At 37.0% G+C, this 18,529-nt stretch overlaps 2 protein-coding genes across 5 annotated transcripts in view; one reads left to right on the forward strand and one right to left on the reverse strand.

Annotated features, from left to right (window-relative positions):
- Positions 1-514: 514 nt before the first annotated feature.
- Positions 515-1,796, forward strand: LOC108609861 (uncharacterized). The gene has a single exon (XM_089463839.1). The coding sequence runs from the start codon at positions 672-674 to the stop codon at positions 1,500-1,502; it is 831 nt and encodes a 276-aa protein (XP_089319965.1). The 5' UTR covers positions 515-671; the 3' UTR covers positions 1,503-1,796.
- The window catches only part of Shawl (Shaw-like), a 64,031-nt gene continuing 47,273 nt past the window's right edge, over positions 1,772-18,529 (reverse strand). Inside the window, exons 7-13 of one of the 4 annotated variants that reach the window (XM_089463838.1) lie at positions 18,095-18,391; positions 16,955-17,164; positions 16,683-16,887; positions 14,489-14,842; positions 9,066-9,170; positions 8,145-8,757; positions 1,772-4,770 (exon numbers count right to left, since the gene is read on the reverse strand). In XM_089463838.1, the coding sequence (XP_089319964.1) occupies positions 8,183-8,757; positions 9,066-9,170; positions 14,489-14,842; positions 16,683-16,887; positions 16,955-17,164; positions 18,095-18,391 (1,746 nt within the window). In that variant the 3' untranslated portion in view covers positions 1,772-4,770; positions 8,145-8,182. Of the gene's footprint in view, positions 4,771-4,911; positions 8,758-9,065; positions 9,171-14,488; positions 14,843-16,682; positions 16,888-16,954; positions 17,165-18,094; positions 18,392-18,529 lie in introns of those variants that run through there. The other 3 variants (XM_089463837.1, XM_089463836.1, XM_018003550.2) reach the window with 3 other exon arrangements.

Here is an 18,529-nt window from a genome sequence, read left to right on the forward strand (position 1 = left end):
GATACAGATACAGATACATATACAGATATAGATACAGATACAGATACAGATACAGATACAGATACAGATACAGATACAGATACAGATACAGATACAGATACAGATACAGATACAGATACAGATACAGATACAGATACAGATACAGATACAGATACAGATACAGATACAGATACAGATACAGATACAGATACAGATACAGATACAGATACAGATACAGATACAGATACAGATACAGATACAGATACAGATACAGATACAGATACAGATACAGATACAGATACAGATACAGATACAGATACAGATACAGATACAGATACAGATACAGATACAGATACAGATACAGATACAGATACAGATACAGATACAGATACAGATACAGATACAGATACAGATACAAATACAGATACAAATACAGATACAAATACAGATACAAATACAGATACAAATACAGATACAGATACAGATACAGATACAGATACAGATACAGATACAGATACAGAGATACAGAGATACAGAGATACAGAGATACAGATACAGATACTTATCCATATCCACTCAAAGATATTTTCCTTTTCTAAAAAATATATCTGTCATATTTCATATGTCATTTAAATTCCTAAAAAAGTAAAGAGCTTCGACTAAAACCTGTAAGAAATAAATATAGATATCAGATGGAGGCACTGTCCGTCTCCATTGTTGGCCTACTGCAGCTGCTGGGTTACTCGTACTTTATGACACAGCCGGAGGATCAATGCTCACCAGCTCCTTGCCTGGGCAGCTGGCTCTTTCTGCTGGCCACGCTCTGCTTCCTGTGGGACCTGAGCATATATCCGCGTCGCTTTATGCACATGGCCTGGCAATGTCAGCTGATAGTCGAGATTGTGGCTGGCTTATTTCTGGCCGAGATTGCGATGCTACGCATTTGGTGCGGCCTCGAGCGAATTATCTATTGGCTGACGGAGCAGCTAATTCATGAGCTGCGAATGGACGACTGCCGGCACGAACTGCATCAGTACTGCCTGCATGGATTGACCACCGTGGCGGTGAGCGGTGCAATTGTGTGGTTTGTAATCAGAGCTACCGATGTACCCTATTATCTGGATTGCTCTATGCGCAAGATAAAGCGCAACGGGCAGCATATGATACGCATCCTTGGCTGCATTGGTCGCATGAACAGCTGCGAGAGACGACGCACTCTGAGAGCCTGTAGGCGGGCCATATTTTCAAGATACGGCGAGACTACCAGCTCCGAGGGGGAGGAAGATGGCGACGGTGATGGAGTCGAGTATGGAAATGGTATTGCCGATGAGGAGGATGGGGATGAAATTGGGGATGAGTATGAGCTTGATGATGAGGTTGGGGAGGAGGATGGGCTTGACGATGAGGTTGGGGAGGAGGATGAGCTTGACGATGAGGTTGGGGAGGAGGATGAGCTTGACGATGAAGATGGGATTGAGTACGACGATGAACATAGCGAGGGGAATGGAGATGAAGATGAATAGCGATTGAGAGCCAGCACTGACCATGGCTGCGTGTCTAACCCACTAAACAAATCATGTGCCCGCATTCGATAGCCCACATTGCTTTCCATCTATTTGGAATTTATATTGCGATTGCTGCATATCTCGACACGATTTCTGTGCCACACGCAACGGAAATTTACTTTTCCTCACTTTCGCCCCCAACAACCACCACGTTTCTATTTCTTTTTTTCGGCTATCTGTAACAATAAATTTTGTTGCACGAACAAACGGAGAAGCGGAAAATAAAGAGAATTTGCCTTTGCTGACTGTGAAGTTCTTCGACTTTCGTCCTAAATGGCTAGGCTGCCTTCAACTGTTGAATGAGAACTCCAACCCAAATGTGAGCTAATCACTGAGCTATTTAACTGTTGAATGCCAGTTATTTATAGACACGGTGCACAGGAGGAAACTGTCTTCGCAACGGCACGTAGAGGCCTATGTATCCTTAGCGATTGTGGTCATTGTTGGTTGACAGTTTCTATGGTCTGCTGTTGTGCAACGTGTCAGTTCAATTGTATGTCACTCCTATAGGACTACTAATTGCTTAATACATATACTTTACAATTGTAGCAGACGAAGCTATAACACATCGAATGGCATATAAATACGATATCGATTGCGGATAATTTCTTTCTTAATTAGCATCTAATTGCTACTTATTGTTCAAAAAACCTATTTCTTCCCACTTTCCATTAGTTTCATTTCCCTTTTCATATATTTAGTACTGACTATTTTCTTTATAATATATATATTTTGAATCGAGTTTTCTTTACCTCTACGAAACTTGTTCCTCTAGATAATAATTTAGTTGAACAGACCGTCTGTCATAGGGTTAGCCAACATGAAAGCCAGCTGCAGTTGGGGTTGTTTTTATTGCTATTGTGGTTTTTGTTGCCACTGTAACTTTCAATCATCGTCAATCATCGTTAGATGGGCAAAAAATGCGAATGAAAACAATCGCAAAACAAGTATAAACAAAAACAACGAGAAACAAAAAGTAGAAAAGCGAATCATTCACGGATTGTATTGCATTTCTAAGCAGGCCAGGGACACAAACAGGTCACAGCTGCTAACTTTGATTACTCGACTGGCAAAAAAAAAAAACAAAAAACAAAAAAATGAGAAAATATCATTTGATTGGCTTAGCCAAGAGATCTGAGACGTCAAAGTACAAATGATTGTATAAGGATTTATTAAGTCGAATATAATATAACGAATATGTAGATATTTATATGCCGAAATCAATTTGGCACAGCTTTTATTGGCGTAACTTAGCAAATAATTTTGATTGGCATTCAGGATTTTCTTTTTCAAGAAAACATTTTCTTCAAACCTTAAAAAATATTTGTGTTTATGTTTTTTATTTAATTTAAATTTATTTTATTCTTAGACATTGTCTAGCCAAAGCTGATTTGTTAACAGAATTTCTACTTATTTTCGCGCATACCCAAAATATTGGCCATGAAATTCTGAGCGACCGAGCTTGGAGATATTTCGGTAAACATATGCGAATGGGGCTCAAAGTGAATTATGCTCTATAATTTGTCGGCAGGCAGGCGCTGCTCATTAATCTTGTGCTTGCTTTAGAGCTGCCTCTCTCGGCGCTTCTCAACCCCCGCTTAGTTTAGCACACTCTAGGGGCACACCGACACACACACACACACACACACACTCGTACACATAGGCACTCGCTTATGCACAAGCATTTTACGTAGATAAGCTTCTCACTTTTCGTTTTAGCTTTTTTTTCTTGCTTGTCCTACCTGCCTGGCGGTTTTATGCCTAATGGATTTGCGCTTTGATGTGCAAACGGTTTAGACCGTATTACGTCTACGTGTATGTGTGAGTGTGCGTGCGCGTGTGTGGGGTTGAGTGACGTTGCGTTTGTGTGCGTGTGTATTTAAGTGTCGACATTAGAGACCATCACTTGCAGTCCTCAGTGCTATTTTTTCCTTATCACTCTCACTCACTCACTCACTCGATCTCTCTCTCTGTTTCTCTTTGGTGTAGCTATGCGGCGCACATAAATTTGTTTCGGAATGGCCATATAAGGGCTATGTGGCCATAATTTTAAGCCTCAGCTGATACGTTGTTAATAGCTAAATGGTGGCTGCTGCGTTTGCTTTTAAAATTAACAAGAAATAGGAGCTATAGATATGCGCCAAGATTAGATACCCTTTAAATGCATAAATTAAAGCATAGATTTAATCCCTTTTTGATTTCAGAGTTTCGAGGACAAAATTGGGTAAAAACGTTCTTATTTTATAAGATTTTTCCTGTATAATTTCACAGTATTAGTTTGTAAATTATTACTAGATTTATAGCTTCTAGCTCTACAATAATCTTCCTCGTTTACTCATGTCATTCTTTCAATTTGAAGCCATATCTATCTTGCGGTATATATTTAGTTTATTATTTTTATTATTTTACTATGCTTATTATCAATTATATTTTTTTCCACGAGGTTCTAAATGATTTTGCTTCTAAATATAGTATTCAAATTATTAGCATTGTTTGCATTTACTTCTAACTGTACCATAAAAATGTACCATTAGTTTACCATCAGCTATACCACCACCATATGAGTCTTACCTTTGGCATACAATTTTAAATTAATTTTAAGATTATTTAATTATTATTTAAGATTATTTGCATTCATTAGCGTTTAAATATTAATCTTACCTTCAATATAGGATTTAAAATTTATTTTATTACCCTTGGGAACTAATTTAACATTACTATTATTTTCCAGATTATCATTAGTATTCACGATAAACTTACCATTAACCTTACCATTTAGTTAACTCTTAACCATACTTTCCTGCTATCCTTATTACATTGAAATTAATTTATCCTTTAGTATTCAATATTCCTGAGTTTGCCAGTAAAATGAAGTTGATGATAAACTTTTAAGATAAATGTTAAAGCTGTGTTAATTGCAAAATTCATCGTAAGTTAAGATTAATACTCACAATGAACTTTAGGATTAATATAACCATTAGCTTTGGTCATCAAATTGAATCTCTAACCTTAAATCTATCTATCTATCTGTCTTCACCTTCAATTTAATCTTTCATCTTCATCTAGAGATAACTATTCAACTCAATCTTAGATTTCGCTATATTTCAACTTATATTTTAAATCTTGATTTAAGCAACCCACAACTTAATGAATATATATTAAAAAGGCATACATGTTGTGCCAGGAGGGTATTGACACGTTGTTGTTTAGCCATTGCCTTCATGCGCTGGAAAAAAGAGAACCATGGAATTACTTTATTCCCTCGTGAAAAAAATTACCATATGTATGGATGTACGTGTATTATATTTGTGTGTGTGTGTTGGGTAGACTGTTGATGAAATTTCGCTGTCATCCTTGACATTGCATATATATTCAAAGAAATTGTATTTTTTATTTTTAAAATTGGAAATTTTTTGTTGTTGCACATACACCACAAATTTTTGTTTGTTCTTGTTTTTGTAATTTGTTTAAATGTAAATTGTGTTACTGTTAACATTTAAAAATTTGCTCAAATTGTTGGGCGCTTTTGTAAACATGTTATATATACATATATATAGTTGTATACACATATATGTATCTATTCATATTTTTTATTAAATTTTCGTTTTTGGCATTTTGTGTTATGGAAATACAGTTTCATCTTATCCTTGTGCAATCAATTAATGCAAATTTCCGTGTTTAAATATTCGATTTTTTTTTTTAGATATTTTACAAACAGTTTTTAATTTAAATTTAGTTATTTATTTACCTGAAAAGAGCAGGTGACATTTTTTTCTTTAATATTTGTAATTATAGAAATCGTTGAACTGTATTTCCGTTTGCCAATATTCGCATAGTTTGTCCATGTTTTAGATTTAATCAAATTAAATTTTTGCTATGCAATAACGTAAGTAATTTCTTTTTAGGCTTTTTTATCATAACTTTTAATACAATGTACATTAACAAAATTTTAATTAAATCTGTTGAATTATGTATATTTTTTTTGTAATTCATTACAATTCTGTAATATGTGAACTTCATGGAAATTTGTTTAAATTTGCTTAAATTAGCAAATTGTTTTGGGTTACATAGAACAAACTATCACTGCGGCTGTTGAGAAGGCTTTAAACGATATATTGAAACATCTGTGTAAACTATTCAAACCACTCAATAATTAATAAAAACAATTATTTGTATTATAGTATGACTATCTTTTTTTTAATTTCTTTTTGTTTTTAAAATGGATTTCTTTTAATGTAGTAGTAAGTAAATATTATAATTTACTTTATTTACTGTAAACGAGTTGCTTGAGCCTGTCTAATTATTTATTTACTTAGCTACTTACTATATTTCCTATGATGCATCATTTGAATTCAGTTTACATTCAACTAACTTTCCTCTGCTCTATTTACTATATTTTTTTAGGTGTTTTGTTTTCTTTCCATATCAAATGTGTTTGAAAATCCTTGAATTTTCATTTTGTTTTTAATTTCACATCAAAAAACTATAAGTATTGGACCAAAAATTACGTTTGAACCTCAGATAAGTTTGAATGGACATGCGCTATATAAGTTCTGTTCTGTTCTTGATACCTTGCCCTAAAAACTAAACGAATATTTACAAAAACTTTCATTTTCTTTTGACACTTTCGATTTTACATTTAGATAAACCACATAAATTGAGTAAAATATTAAATGGTCAAAAACTGTTGACCAAAGATATATGATTTTCTGTTACATATATATAATAAATACATCTATATGTTTGTATAGGATCTGCAGCCATGTCGTTGTCTGCACAAAAGCAAAGAAATGCAAAGGGAATAAAAAAGTGGCATGAAATTAAGTTTGGCGCCATTATACTTTTAGCCATGGTCGCCATTGTGTCGACATTATTGTTTATACCCTGTAAGTAGTCTTGGAAACAAAGGAGACTATGTGTGAAACCAATTAGAGATGTTGCTTACCTTTCTCTAAAAGAATACACTTGAAAAAGGTGAATATGAAAACTGAATTCAACGATAATGAGAAGAATAATAAAAATAAGAATAAATATTTAATAATAATTATTATAATGAGTATTAAAGATATGCTCAAAATGTTGATAAGGGAATTGTGGAATAAGGTATGTTTATGATTAAAGAATGTGTTTTCAAATAAAAATAAATTGCTAAATTAAAAATTTAGTTAAATATTTTGTAAATCCTTAAGTATCCATCGCTTATACCCCATTGCCGAACCATTTCTAAGGTATTATTAAGCTGAGCATTCCAGTCTTAGCAGCTATAATTTTTCAGTTCATTGAAATAGTCTGACAAACATTTCGTCTGATGGTTTTTATTTGAACTTTAGAGATGAAGAGAGGGATAATAGATTGAAATAGATGAAGCTTACTCGGGTGTTAAAATTTATAGTTGCATGTTTACAGGCAGCCAAGATTTATATGATAAACACCTTGGCAAGTGTCAGCCACAGACAAACAGACAAACAGATATACAGACAGACTCACTGGAGAGCAACTTAAGCTATAGAGCGGAAGCGGAATAGCAATAACAACTCACACCGCTTGACCCGTACAACTCCCCGCTGAATTGCCCCACCCATGCAGACATGTAAGTGGACACGTTTATTTGGATGATATGTTTGCCTTTGTGCACTGTCTGGCTTCGTGTTTGTCTTGGCATGAAAATAGTCAGCCGGGTCCAGTTCAGCTCTGTTCAGTTCAGTATCGCCACGCCCCGCCCTCCTCCGCTCCGCCGGATGCAGGCATACATATATCTCTGTCAATGACAGTTGTCAACATGACAGTTATAGGGACAACACAAATGTAACGGAAGTTCGCTCGCCTCCATGCTCGAGACATGCTTAGCTCTGGAACAACAAGTCTGGGGCGTGTCTTGAGAAAAACTTTGATTTACAACGGAGTGATTCGGGCAGCAAAGAGCATTTCTTATTGCGAATATTCTCAGAAATTACTGGTAAGAATCTTTGTTGATTATTCGCATTGAAGAAGGAAAAGTTCACTGAATTCTAGATACAAATAATCTTAAAAGCCATCTCTTCTAAATGTATCCGATACATTTGGGAAATATGATAAATAATAAATATTTTAAATGCCCAAAAATAGCTCAAATTTGACCAAAGAAGAGCAAAAAGAAAACATATTCCAATGCGATAAAAATGGTTTGATATATTATGAAAAATCTAGATTGCTTTACAATATTCTATATTCTACCAATTTATGTATGAATTAGCAGATGAATTAAATCCATAAAAAAAGTACAATTAGAGACAATTTCATCTTCAAGGAAATAAATTTTCAAACAATTTTTTTTTTTAAATAAAAAAAAAAAAAATTTAATCGCAAAAATAGATTAAAATTAAAAAATAAAATAAAATAAAAAAAACCCTTAAATTTTAGGATGAAGAAAAATACAATTAAATAATCAAATAAAATATTTAACAATAAAATTAATCAAAGAAGTTGCTTAGTCACTCTTCATGGCTTAACGCACCACCAATTTACAGGGTATAACCTAACAGCATGGCTTACATTGTTTGCTCTCAATTCGATGCATGGCCGTAGCAAACTCGAATACAAACAGTATATAGATGTACATACCTCGACTAGCAGGGAAATTCCCACTTGATGGCCAATAATCAATGCTTGGGGCCAACGTAAATGCCGCCAGAGCTGTCGCCGCTGTCCTCAGCCGTGGCGCTCTCCTCCTCCGGCTGGGCCTGCCGATTGCCGCAGGAGACGCCATTGTTGTTGCTGGTCTCGTACGTATCGCTGTCATCCACCAGGCAGCACTCGGCGCAGTCATCTGTCGATGAGTTGATCTCATCGCTCAGATCGTCCAGCAGCGTCACCTTGGGCGCCATGCTCTGGCCATGCTCGTCGGCACATGTTGGGGCCGAGGCGCCTGCCACGGAGATCTTGATGTTGCAGTTGTTCGACGTGGAGGACGACTCCAGCTGCTGATAGTGCTGCGGTATGGGCTGCTGTATGGGCGCATGCGTATGTGTGTGTGTGGCCCGGTAGCTGAGATTCGGTGTGCGCTGGCCCATGCTGGCCATGCCCGGCGGCATTTGAGTGTGCGTCATGCTGATGGTGGGCGGCACACTCAGCGCGGTGCCCACTTTGGGGCTGTGGCCGTGGCTGCCATACAGCTGTTGCGTATCGGAGGCCAAATTGTGGGCGGTCAGCTGTAGAGGATGCTGATCCTTGCGTTCTGTAAACGAGCACAAAGAAGGGGGCAGAGTAAGTGGGAGCCACTCAGGCAGTGTCACTATCGGAAACGGAAGTGTAAGCGCATGTCAGCGCATTGTGCTATCAGCCGGGCACATTGTGTGCTCGCTTCATGCCAATATTGAACCAAAACTGTTATCAGTGAAAACTTTTGCACAGCAGCAGCTGCTGCTGCTGCAGTTGCAGTTGCAGTTCGTGCAAACAATGGCCTAGGTCAACAATGTGGCCCCGACAGCTAACACAATTATCTATCGGAAAGCTATGCGGCCTCTAGTCTAATAATCGACTCACCCAGGGGCACGGCAGGTTTCGGCTGGAGCGGCAGCATGAAGTCGTGTCCGGTTGTTGCCGCCCTCGGCTGCAGGCTCTGCACGGCGGGCACACTTAAGTAGTCCGCTAAAATGCCAAAAGCAGTTGAATGTATTTTTTAATGTGCTCCAGCCCAAATGTAAACAATGCTAACCAAAAGTTTAACTAACAATGGAAAAAATAAAATAAAAAATCAAATACAAATAAAGCAAGAGAAATTGCAAAAAATCAGAAATCCTTCGTGGCCATGCGAAAACTTTAAGAAAACACGCAGGAAATTTTCCAACTTTTTTTTGCTACAGTTTGTAAAATATTTTGACAAAAGTTTTACAAAAAAAAAGAAAGTTTTTTAAGGAAATCTTAAAAAAGTTATAAAGTCAAATTCTGTTCTTTCTTTTTTTTTTTTTTTTTTTGTCATATAAAAAAGTAAGTAAGTAAGTAAAATTTGAGCTATTGAAAATGTGTATAATTTCTGGTGATAAGTGCGAAAAACTTAAATTATAATACAATTATTTCACAACTTAAAGATGTATGAAATATCATATAAATAGCAAATATTATATTATTACATTACAGTCAATATATTTATTAGGTAAACACTTTATTTAGCCAACCTTTAAGCAAAGATATAAGCAAGCGACTTGGATTAATCATGCCAAAAATATATTATTTAATTTAAACATAGAGTAGACAAGTATAAATAGTTAGAAGACAAGCATAAATACTACTATTTATTACTATTTCTACTACTATTTTTTTTTTATTTTTATATAAATTTCATATCATATTTCTTGGATAAGTTTCAAAGATCGTAAATGGTATATGTAGCAAAATTGAGTTTTATTTATTTATTTATTATTTTTTTTTTATTTCTTGATTTCAGCATCTACAAAGCCTTCTTTACATTTAGCAGTTTCTGCTCCCCTTGCCTCGCATACATATTCACACTCTCACTCTCACTCACTTTCTCTCTCACTCTCTCCTAAGCTCTCCCTCTCTATCTCTTTTATCAATTTTAGTTATTTTTGTCTTTTATCTACCTTCAATTTATTTATTTCGCTGAGTCTTAAAAATAAAGCATAGTATTTTTGTATAATTATTTTACTTCAGACATTATTTATTTATTTCAACCAATATTTATTAGATAATATTTTTTATTGTATTCCCATAATTGTTTCTGCCATTCAAACAGAATCTTATTTGTATTTTCAGCTTAGCATGAAATATGTTTCATTTCCCTTTTTAGCCATAACATTTAAATACGTGCCCATTATATATCCCATTACCGGCAAAATTTTCTTTTCAATTTGGCGCAGTTTCGCCATTTTCCGACGCCGGCTCTTAGCGGCTTCTCGCTAGCCATTAAAAATGCAGACGTTGGAAAACATGCGCTCAGCCGAGGCGCGCAAAACTCGTCCAGCAGAAGAAGTGTGTGAAAATATTTTTACTTTTGCACTTTTCTCTCTCGCCTTTTTTTTCCACGGAGCACAACAATTTTAAGAAGTGAACAAAATTAATCGATAGGTCGACTGCTTAAGTAGCAAAGAGGGAATATAGGAAGACATTTTTGAAGAAAACTTTACAGTTAGGTATTCACCCGAGCCGACATACTACTTAATATAAGGACTCTATCCTCTGTTAGGGTATACAAATTAATTTACGGTACAGCTGCCCAGGCAACACGCACCAAATGGAGCAGCCGCCGCGCCCAGAAAATGGGCGTAAAAATAAATAGGGGCATGAAATGTGGGCACTTCCACCAGCACCGAGAGCCCCCGAGCCTTCGCCTCCCCCCCCCCCCCCCCCCCGAGCCAGCATCCGCATCGTCACTTCGCTCCGAGGTGTTTTCAATGTTGGCTGACGAAATTGCATTTAATTTTGCAGGCCTGCACCACTGTGCTGTGCACACATAAATTGCTGCAACGTCCAACCATTTGCGTGGTGTGCTGCCCATTTTAATGACCACTAGAAGTCGACACAGAGAGCAACCTTGCCACACTTTCACGCCCACCAACCGACCATGCCTGCTAATGATTTACTTGCTATTTTTATGCTCTTTGTAGCATGTAGCTGGCTGAAAGGGGTCAGAGCTCGCAGCGGACTGTGTCTAAGTCGGGCCGTCACCTAAGTGAATGCCCCAACAAATAAAAGAAAGAAAGAAAACAAGTAAGAAAGCTCCAGTCGAGACTGCTCGACTAGGAGATACCCTGAACCCTCCAAGCTGATATTCTATTCATTCTGCACTTCTTTTATGCACACATACATACACATGCATCCACACGCACGCATAAGCCTGCGCTCTGCTAACTGCGCAGTAAGCAGCGACTGCGCTTGGGCTGCGCTGCAGTGTGGGCAATATTATGAGAATTTATTTGTCGAATAATTTCTTTTGTAAACATATGATCTTAATGAAACTTTCAGAGTGTAATCATATGTTAAATATGTGTGTATATTCCAAAGCACAAGTCTCTAGTACTTGAAATGCGTTTTTTACAAATTGGGGGAGAAGGGGGCGTGGTATCCAAAATCTGTAAATTACAAAATCTTTGTATCGATTACCTTTATATACAACGCAAATTTGAAGACTCCATCTCTAAAAATGTTCAATCTAGGCTAAAAAAACAAAATCAATTTTTCGATTATTCTCGATAAAAAAGTTATCGGACGAATTATCGAAAAAATAAAGCAAACTCGTACTGCGTATGGTACTCACGAGTATGCATGCCAAATTTCAACTCTCTAGCTCTTATAACTTCTGAGATCGACGCACTCATACGGACGGACGGACGGACGGACGGACAGACGGACAGGGCTATATCGACTCAGCTCGTCGCCCTGATCAAGAATATATATACTTTGTGGGGTCTGCCACGCCTCCTTCTGCCCGTTACATACTTTTTCACAAAACCATTATACCCTGATTTCCCATTTTCAATGGGTTCAGGGTATAAAAACACAACTAACTTGTGCCAAATACTTTTGACTGCAACACGTACTACGACATTTTCCGGTCCAAAGAGAAATCCAATTTTTCACAGCATTCGCAACAGGACTCAACACTTGGCCAGGAAGTGCGCCAAAGAGCTAAGGAAGTGGGCGTGGCGTTTAGGCTTGAAGCTGTTTAAATATTATAATTAAATTAGGCGTAAGTCTTAGTTGAAATTTCGAACTGATTTTTCTCAGATATAATTGCCATAAATTGGGCAATTAGCTTTTTCAATTTATATATAAATCAATGATATATTTCTACATAGACTGCATATATATAGGTACTATGTATACACATATGTATATACATGTGTATATGTATAATATTATTCGCTAAGGTTTTTACTCATTTACGGCCAGCAATTGAATCTGTTTTGATAAGGTCTTCAGAAAGTAGTCTGCATATTGCAAAAATATTTTTGTTTGCTGCTTATATACATACAGCTGCGAAAAATAAAATAGCACCACTTGCAAATGCAAACTTTAAGAAGTTCTCCTAGGTGCATTTATCAATGTATTGATCTAATTTTTGCTTGTAGATAAGCAGCAAGCAATTAATGATCGCAACAAACAAGAATTATCACAAAAATATTAATCGTTTTTTTATAATTCAAAAAAATCTCCAAAAAGTCGAAAAAACACCGAAAAAAATAATAGCACCACTTTTTCATTTTGCACTAAAAACTATTTTAAAAAATAAAAGTAAGCAACAAACTCTATCTTATAGTTAATAACAACTAAAAATAAAAATATTCCTTAAGTTTAGTACTTGGTTGTGTTGCCTTTATTGGCAATTACGGCTGCACAACGCCGAGTCATGGAATCAACCAGGTCCTGGCATCGTTTGAGGGGAATCTTAGCCCATGACTCTTGAATGACTTCCCAAAGCATCTTTTCATTAGTTGGATTAGATTCAGAAACTATTTTTTTAACATCCGCCCACAAGTTTTCGATTGGATTTAGGTCCGGCGACTGCGCAGGCCACTCCATAACGTTAACTGAATTATCCTGAAACCATTTCTTCGCTTTCTTCCTGGTGTGTTTGGGGTCATTGTCTTGCTGGAAGACCCATTTTAGTGGCATATTGTTTATTAATATTTTTGTGATAATTCTTGTTTGTTGCGATCATTAATTGCTTGCTGCTTATCTACAAGCAAAAATTAGATCAATACATTGATAAATGCACCTAGGAGAACTTCTTAAACTTTGCGTTTGCAAGTGGTGCTATTTTATTTTTCGCAACTGTATATATAAATAAACGCAATCAGAATTTGATACATTGTGTAGCCCATATATTGCCCCAGAAAAAAACTCTATAAATATATATTATTTGCCTTCAGTAAGTTCATTCATAATTTGATTAACCTCCCCGTAATAAACTGAGGAGCTAAGGGGCGACATTTTTATCTACCCTTGTGCCACTCGTCAAGTTAATCAGAGACAGCGTGAAATGCCCTGAGGGTCCAGTCGGGCAGCTAGAGAAGTTTCGGAAAGCACTTTGCGCTTGACTTGCGCTGCAGTCCTTAAGTCCTTTAATTAAAATGCACATCGAGCGAGCTGTGTGAAGCTGAAATTTTTGGACACGTTTTTACATTGGATGGACGTAAAAAATTTTGCTGCTCCCTTTATTATTTTTTCTTCAATTTTTTCTCCATTTTTTTTTTTTATTTTGTGCAGTTTTGGGCAAATTTTCCACAGCTTTACCGAACGAAGCAAATGGAAAAAGTTTTTCAATTTGTTTGACGGTAAATGAACTTTTCTATGCTGCCAAGCCTTTGCCTCAGTGTGTCTATGTATGTGTGTGTGTGTGTGTAAAGACGAAGCTGGGCATTTGAATTATGGCATAAAAGAGGCGTTCTGCTATCATAATAAAATTGTAATTAAAATTAAATATAAAATTGGGTAAACGGGTACTTCCAAAAGGGCTGTGTGCAGCCCGTGCAAATGCCGAAAATACGGGCCAAATACGGCAAATGGTTTCTAAAATGCTAACGGTACATCAAAAAATAAAAGAAAAGTTTTGTGCTTATTTTTATTGACTCCGAATGTTCAAGTGACAAAATTATAGCACTCAAATTTATAGCATGCGATAAATTTTAACAAGCCCCCCTCAGGCATGGTCGGCTAATTGTGAGAGAGAGAAGCAGACAATGAGACAAAGAGACAAAGAGAAAGCAGCTACAATGGGACGGGGCATCATAAAAGTTTTTGCAAAGCCATTAAAATGAAATTTCGTCGTGTCTCTGCAGAGAGAAGGTAAAAAAAAAGAGAAAAGGCAACATGAACTGATCAAACATTTCAATTCCGTTGCAGGCATGCAGGCGCTTCTATAGGTGCGAGTGGGACAACCAGTGTGTGTGCGTGTGAGTGTGGAAGGAGAGTTGAAAGCAAAGACATGGGGACAAGACAACACTTACAACTGATGTACGAGGGGCCGGCAGCGGCAGCGGCAGCAGCAGCCGCAGCAGCGGCAGAGGCAGTGGCCGACAGCGGCAGCGACGTCGTCATAGTCGTTGTTGTTATTGTTGTTGTTGTTGCCGTTGCTGTGTAGCAGCCATTCAATGGCGTCGTCAGCGTCATCGACAGCGTCGTCGGCGGAGTCGGCGTCGGCGTCAGCGTCAGCGTCGTCTGTGAACAATGGCCATGACTCGCAGCTTGGCCGTGACTGTGGGCGTATGCCGGCGTATGGGCGTGGCAGTTGGCCGCGCAGCTCGCTGGCGGCGGTGCCCTGTGCAGATGCAGGCCAATGACATTCACGCCGTTCACATTGCCTAACATTTGCCGCGCACACATACAGACACAAGCGCAAGCACAACACACGCACACACACACACACATACATTTGTAGTTACAGTTACGAGTTACAGTTACAATTTTACGAGTTACATTTACAGTTACAGTTAAAGTTACGAGTTGCAGTTACATGACAGCACGCACACACACAGACACACACATATGAATATGTATATGTATGTATGTAAGTTGGGAGGTGGGAAGGAAGCCAACAAACAATCAAACAAACAAATACACGGAAAACAACATCGAAAAGATTGTGAGGATATGCAAAATATTCAATATAGCGTATTAACACATACACACACACAAATAAATCATAAAGCACACATACACGCGCTCAAGGGGCTTGCTGATATGTGATTGTGTTTGTGTGTGTTTGTTTGAGTGTATTGCATTTGTACTTTGTGTACGTGTTTTGAGTGAAAAGTTGTTATTGAAAAATAATATTTGCATTTAGCAAATAATAAAATAACCAGAGTGATAAATTTTAAACCAAATTAAAGAAAAATATTTTTTTTTTCGAAAAATAATAAATTAAATATGACTAACTCACAACAGATGGAGTAAGAAATTTTACAAACTAAATAAAAATATATTTTCGAAAATTATAAATAAATTTTAAAATATATTCCAAATTATCTATATTAATAAACTAAATAAATATATAATAATAAATATATATAAATACAAAAAATAAAATATAAATAAATCTAAATTCAAGTTAAAAAAATTAAAACTGAATAAAGAGGCAAGAAAAAAAATGAAATAAATAGTAATAAAAAATCATAACACGTTCCTTTAAATAAATCAAAATTTTTACTATAATCTAATAATAAATAATCGAAATAAAAAGGACGAATAAAATCAAGGTTTTTTTTTTTTTTTAGATACCTACACATCTTAAATAAACGTAAATAAAATTCAATGAATAAAATTTTTTAAATATTTGAAATCAAATAGACACAGAATATTTTCCATTTTTATATATTATTTTCCAAGTTTGTATGAATATCAAAAATTATCTGGAACTATCGTATATAAACTCAAATAATAATAATAATAAATAATATTAAGCAATACAAACCCAAAAAGAGATTAAATGAGAAGAGAATAGAAAACTAGAAACCCAGGAGAGAAATGCCTTTGACTTAACTTGAATAAAAGTTTGGCTAGAGGCCAACAAAGCACTCAGGATTAATAACTGCCGAGTTAAGCCACATACGCAGCTGCTTTTGAGTAATAGTTGGAGCATAGTTTGCATGCTCTGGCCATAAAAGACGCCCCAGGGAGGCGCCGACACACACACATACTCATGCCCAAAGTGGGGGCGCTGCATTGAGCCACTAAAGGGTGAATAAATAATAAAAATAATTAAACAATAAATTGAATGAAATTTGTTTTGGTCGCTGGAGAGAGCTCAGCTGGCTGGCTGACGAACATATGTGTGTGTGGCATGTCTGATGTGTGTGTGTTTATGTGTACGTGTTTGTGCGTGTGCGTGTGTAGAGCAAATTAAGCTGAGCCTGTTCTGTTGTCTGTTTGTGTTTTGGTTGTAGCGAGTTATGGCCCTGTTGGCTTTTTGGCTAAACACACGAACGAGAAACCAAAAAATGCAACACAACAGCAACCAGCAAAATAAAACCAAGAAGAAGAAGAAAAACAACAGAAAATTATAAACAACTTTGAAGCAACAACTACAACAACAGCTGGGCATGTAAATGGGATAGGCAATCGCGCGAAAGAGCGAGAGCGCGAGAGAGAGAGAGAGACAGAGGAGGAAGCGAGAGATAGAGAGAAAGTTTGTCTGGCACTTACCAATTTTGGCGCTACCAAACGCATCCTTAAACATGGGCGCGGGCGTTTGCAGCGTGGTATGTGCGCCAACCACACCCCCCACCGTCGGCGTCGTCTGCTTGATGGCGTTCGTGCGGCCGCGATGCGGCGCCGGCGGCTCACGTTTGCGACGCGGCTGCTCCACGGGCAAAACTCGGCGACGTTTCTTGGGCAACTTGGAGCGGGCCTGTTGAGAGTATTTAAAATGATTAGCCACATTTATTATTCTTCCCCTTTCGCCTCCTTGAACTCACCTGCGTGTGCGAATAGAACATGGAGAAGTTGCTAACGATAACAGGTACGGGTAGGGCTATGGTCAACACGCCAGCCAGGGCGCACAGTGCACCAACAAACATGCCCGGATAGGTCTTGGGCGCCACATCGCCATAGCCCACTGTGGTCATCGTGACGATAGCCCACCATAGGCCCAGTGGTATACTCTTGAATTGATTATCTGGATTGTCCTGCAGGCCAAAGGAATTGAACAAAAAATAAGTAACAAGTGAAATTGGAGCATACAAAGTTATGTAATGTGGGTGTTGAAATACCCTGTCATCTATAATTATTAATTAATTACTTAGTTAAGCTGCTGTTAAACTGAAAATAATCCGTATTTTTATATATGTTGAATATATATAATTTTTATATATGTTAGAAAAACAAACTTGACAAACTTTTTTTTATAGAGTATCTTAATTCCATTAACCAATTTTAAGTAAATATATCAACAGTTGGAGTGACGAAACTAACAGACTTTAGGTCATAAACATTATAAAACGGTATATAACCATTTGCTTTTTACTGTTAGTTATCTGTTAACATAATGTTAACATTACAATATTTTCATTATTTTTGACAGGGTATTCAGTAGTCAATCTTTTTAAATTGCTGTAGGGTGCTTGAGTGGTCAGTCAGCCCCAGTCAATCTGGTGAACAACCTAGGGACACAAAAGCCGCACAGCACATGCTCCAACATAATTGTGTAGTATACATTTGGGAGGCATTGTAGAACAACAATAGAACACAACAATGGAAAAGAAATCCTTGAAGTAGCTGAACAACGAGATAAATGCAATGAACTTTTCTTTTTGTATTAAAATTAAATACAACAAAAAATATGTAACTTAAAATGAATATTGTAAACCATGAGCTGAGATGGAATTTCTTACAATTTTTCAAATTATTCACATATGCTTCGCGGGTTTAAAAAGATTCATAATAAAATGGCAAACAATAAAGAATATTTCAATAGCTGCGTATAATCAATTACTTCAAGAGCAGCAGAAATATAGCTAGCCGAATACTCTTACTCCTGATGGGTCACCCCACACATACATATATATATATATATATATATATATATGTAGCTAATTTACATTTATACACCAGCTCACCTGCAATTTTTCAGCATAATACGCCAGGCTGGCGAAGAAGACAATGCCCAGAACGAGAAAGAACACAAGCAGCGTCAATTCCTTGGCCGAGGCCTTGAAGGTGTGTATGAGTATACGTAATCCGGGCGAGTGACGTGTCAGCTTGAAGAGACGCATAATGCGCACTATGGAGAAGGCCTCCAGCAGGCCCGTATATTCGCCCATGCGTTGCATAACATCCGTATAAAAGCTGAGCGTGGCCGTGAAATCAATTATGTTCACCGGTGACTTGATGAACTGCCACAGATTGGGCGAGACCTGTGAAAGATGAAGAGAATATGATAAAGATATATATAGTGTACATATACTGCGCTTTTCAATGATATCCTTCTCAATTATTTCGGGCAAAGTCCTATAATTTTATCTCTAAATCTCTTTAATTTTTTTTTAAATAAA

Source organism: Drosophila arizonae, chromosome 3 (genome assembly GCF_054131065.1).
Source record: "Drosophila arizonae isolate 15081-1271.41 chromosome 3, UAZ_ARI_1.0, whole genome shotgun sequence".
Lineage (NCBI taxonomy): Eukaryota > Metazoa > Arthropoda > Insecta > Diptera > Drosophilidae > Drosophila > Drosophila arizonae.

Excerpts from the sequence above, each read along its gene's own strand:
- LOC108609861 (XM_089463839.1), top strand. The coding sequence starts at position 672 with ATGGAGGCACTGTCCGTCTCCATTGTTGGCCTACTGCAGCTGCTGGGT.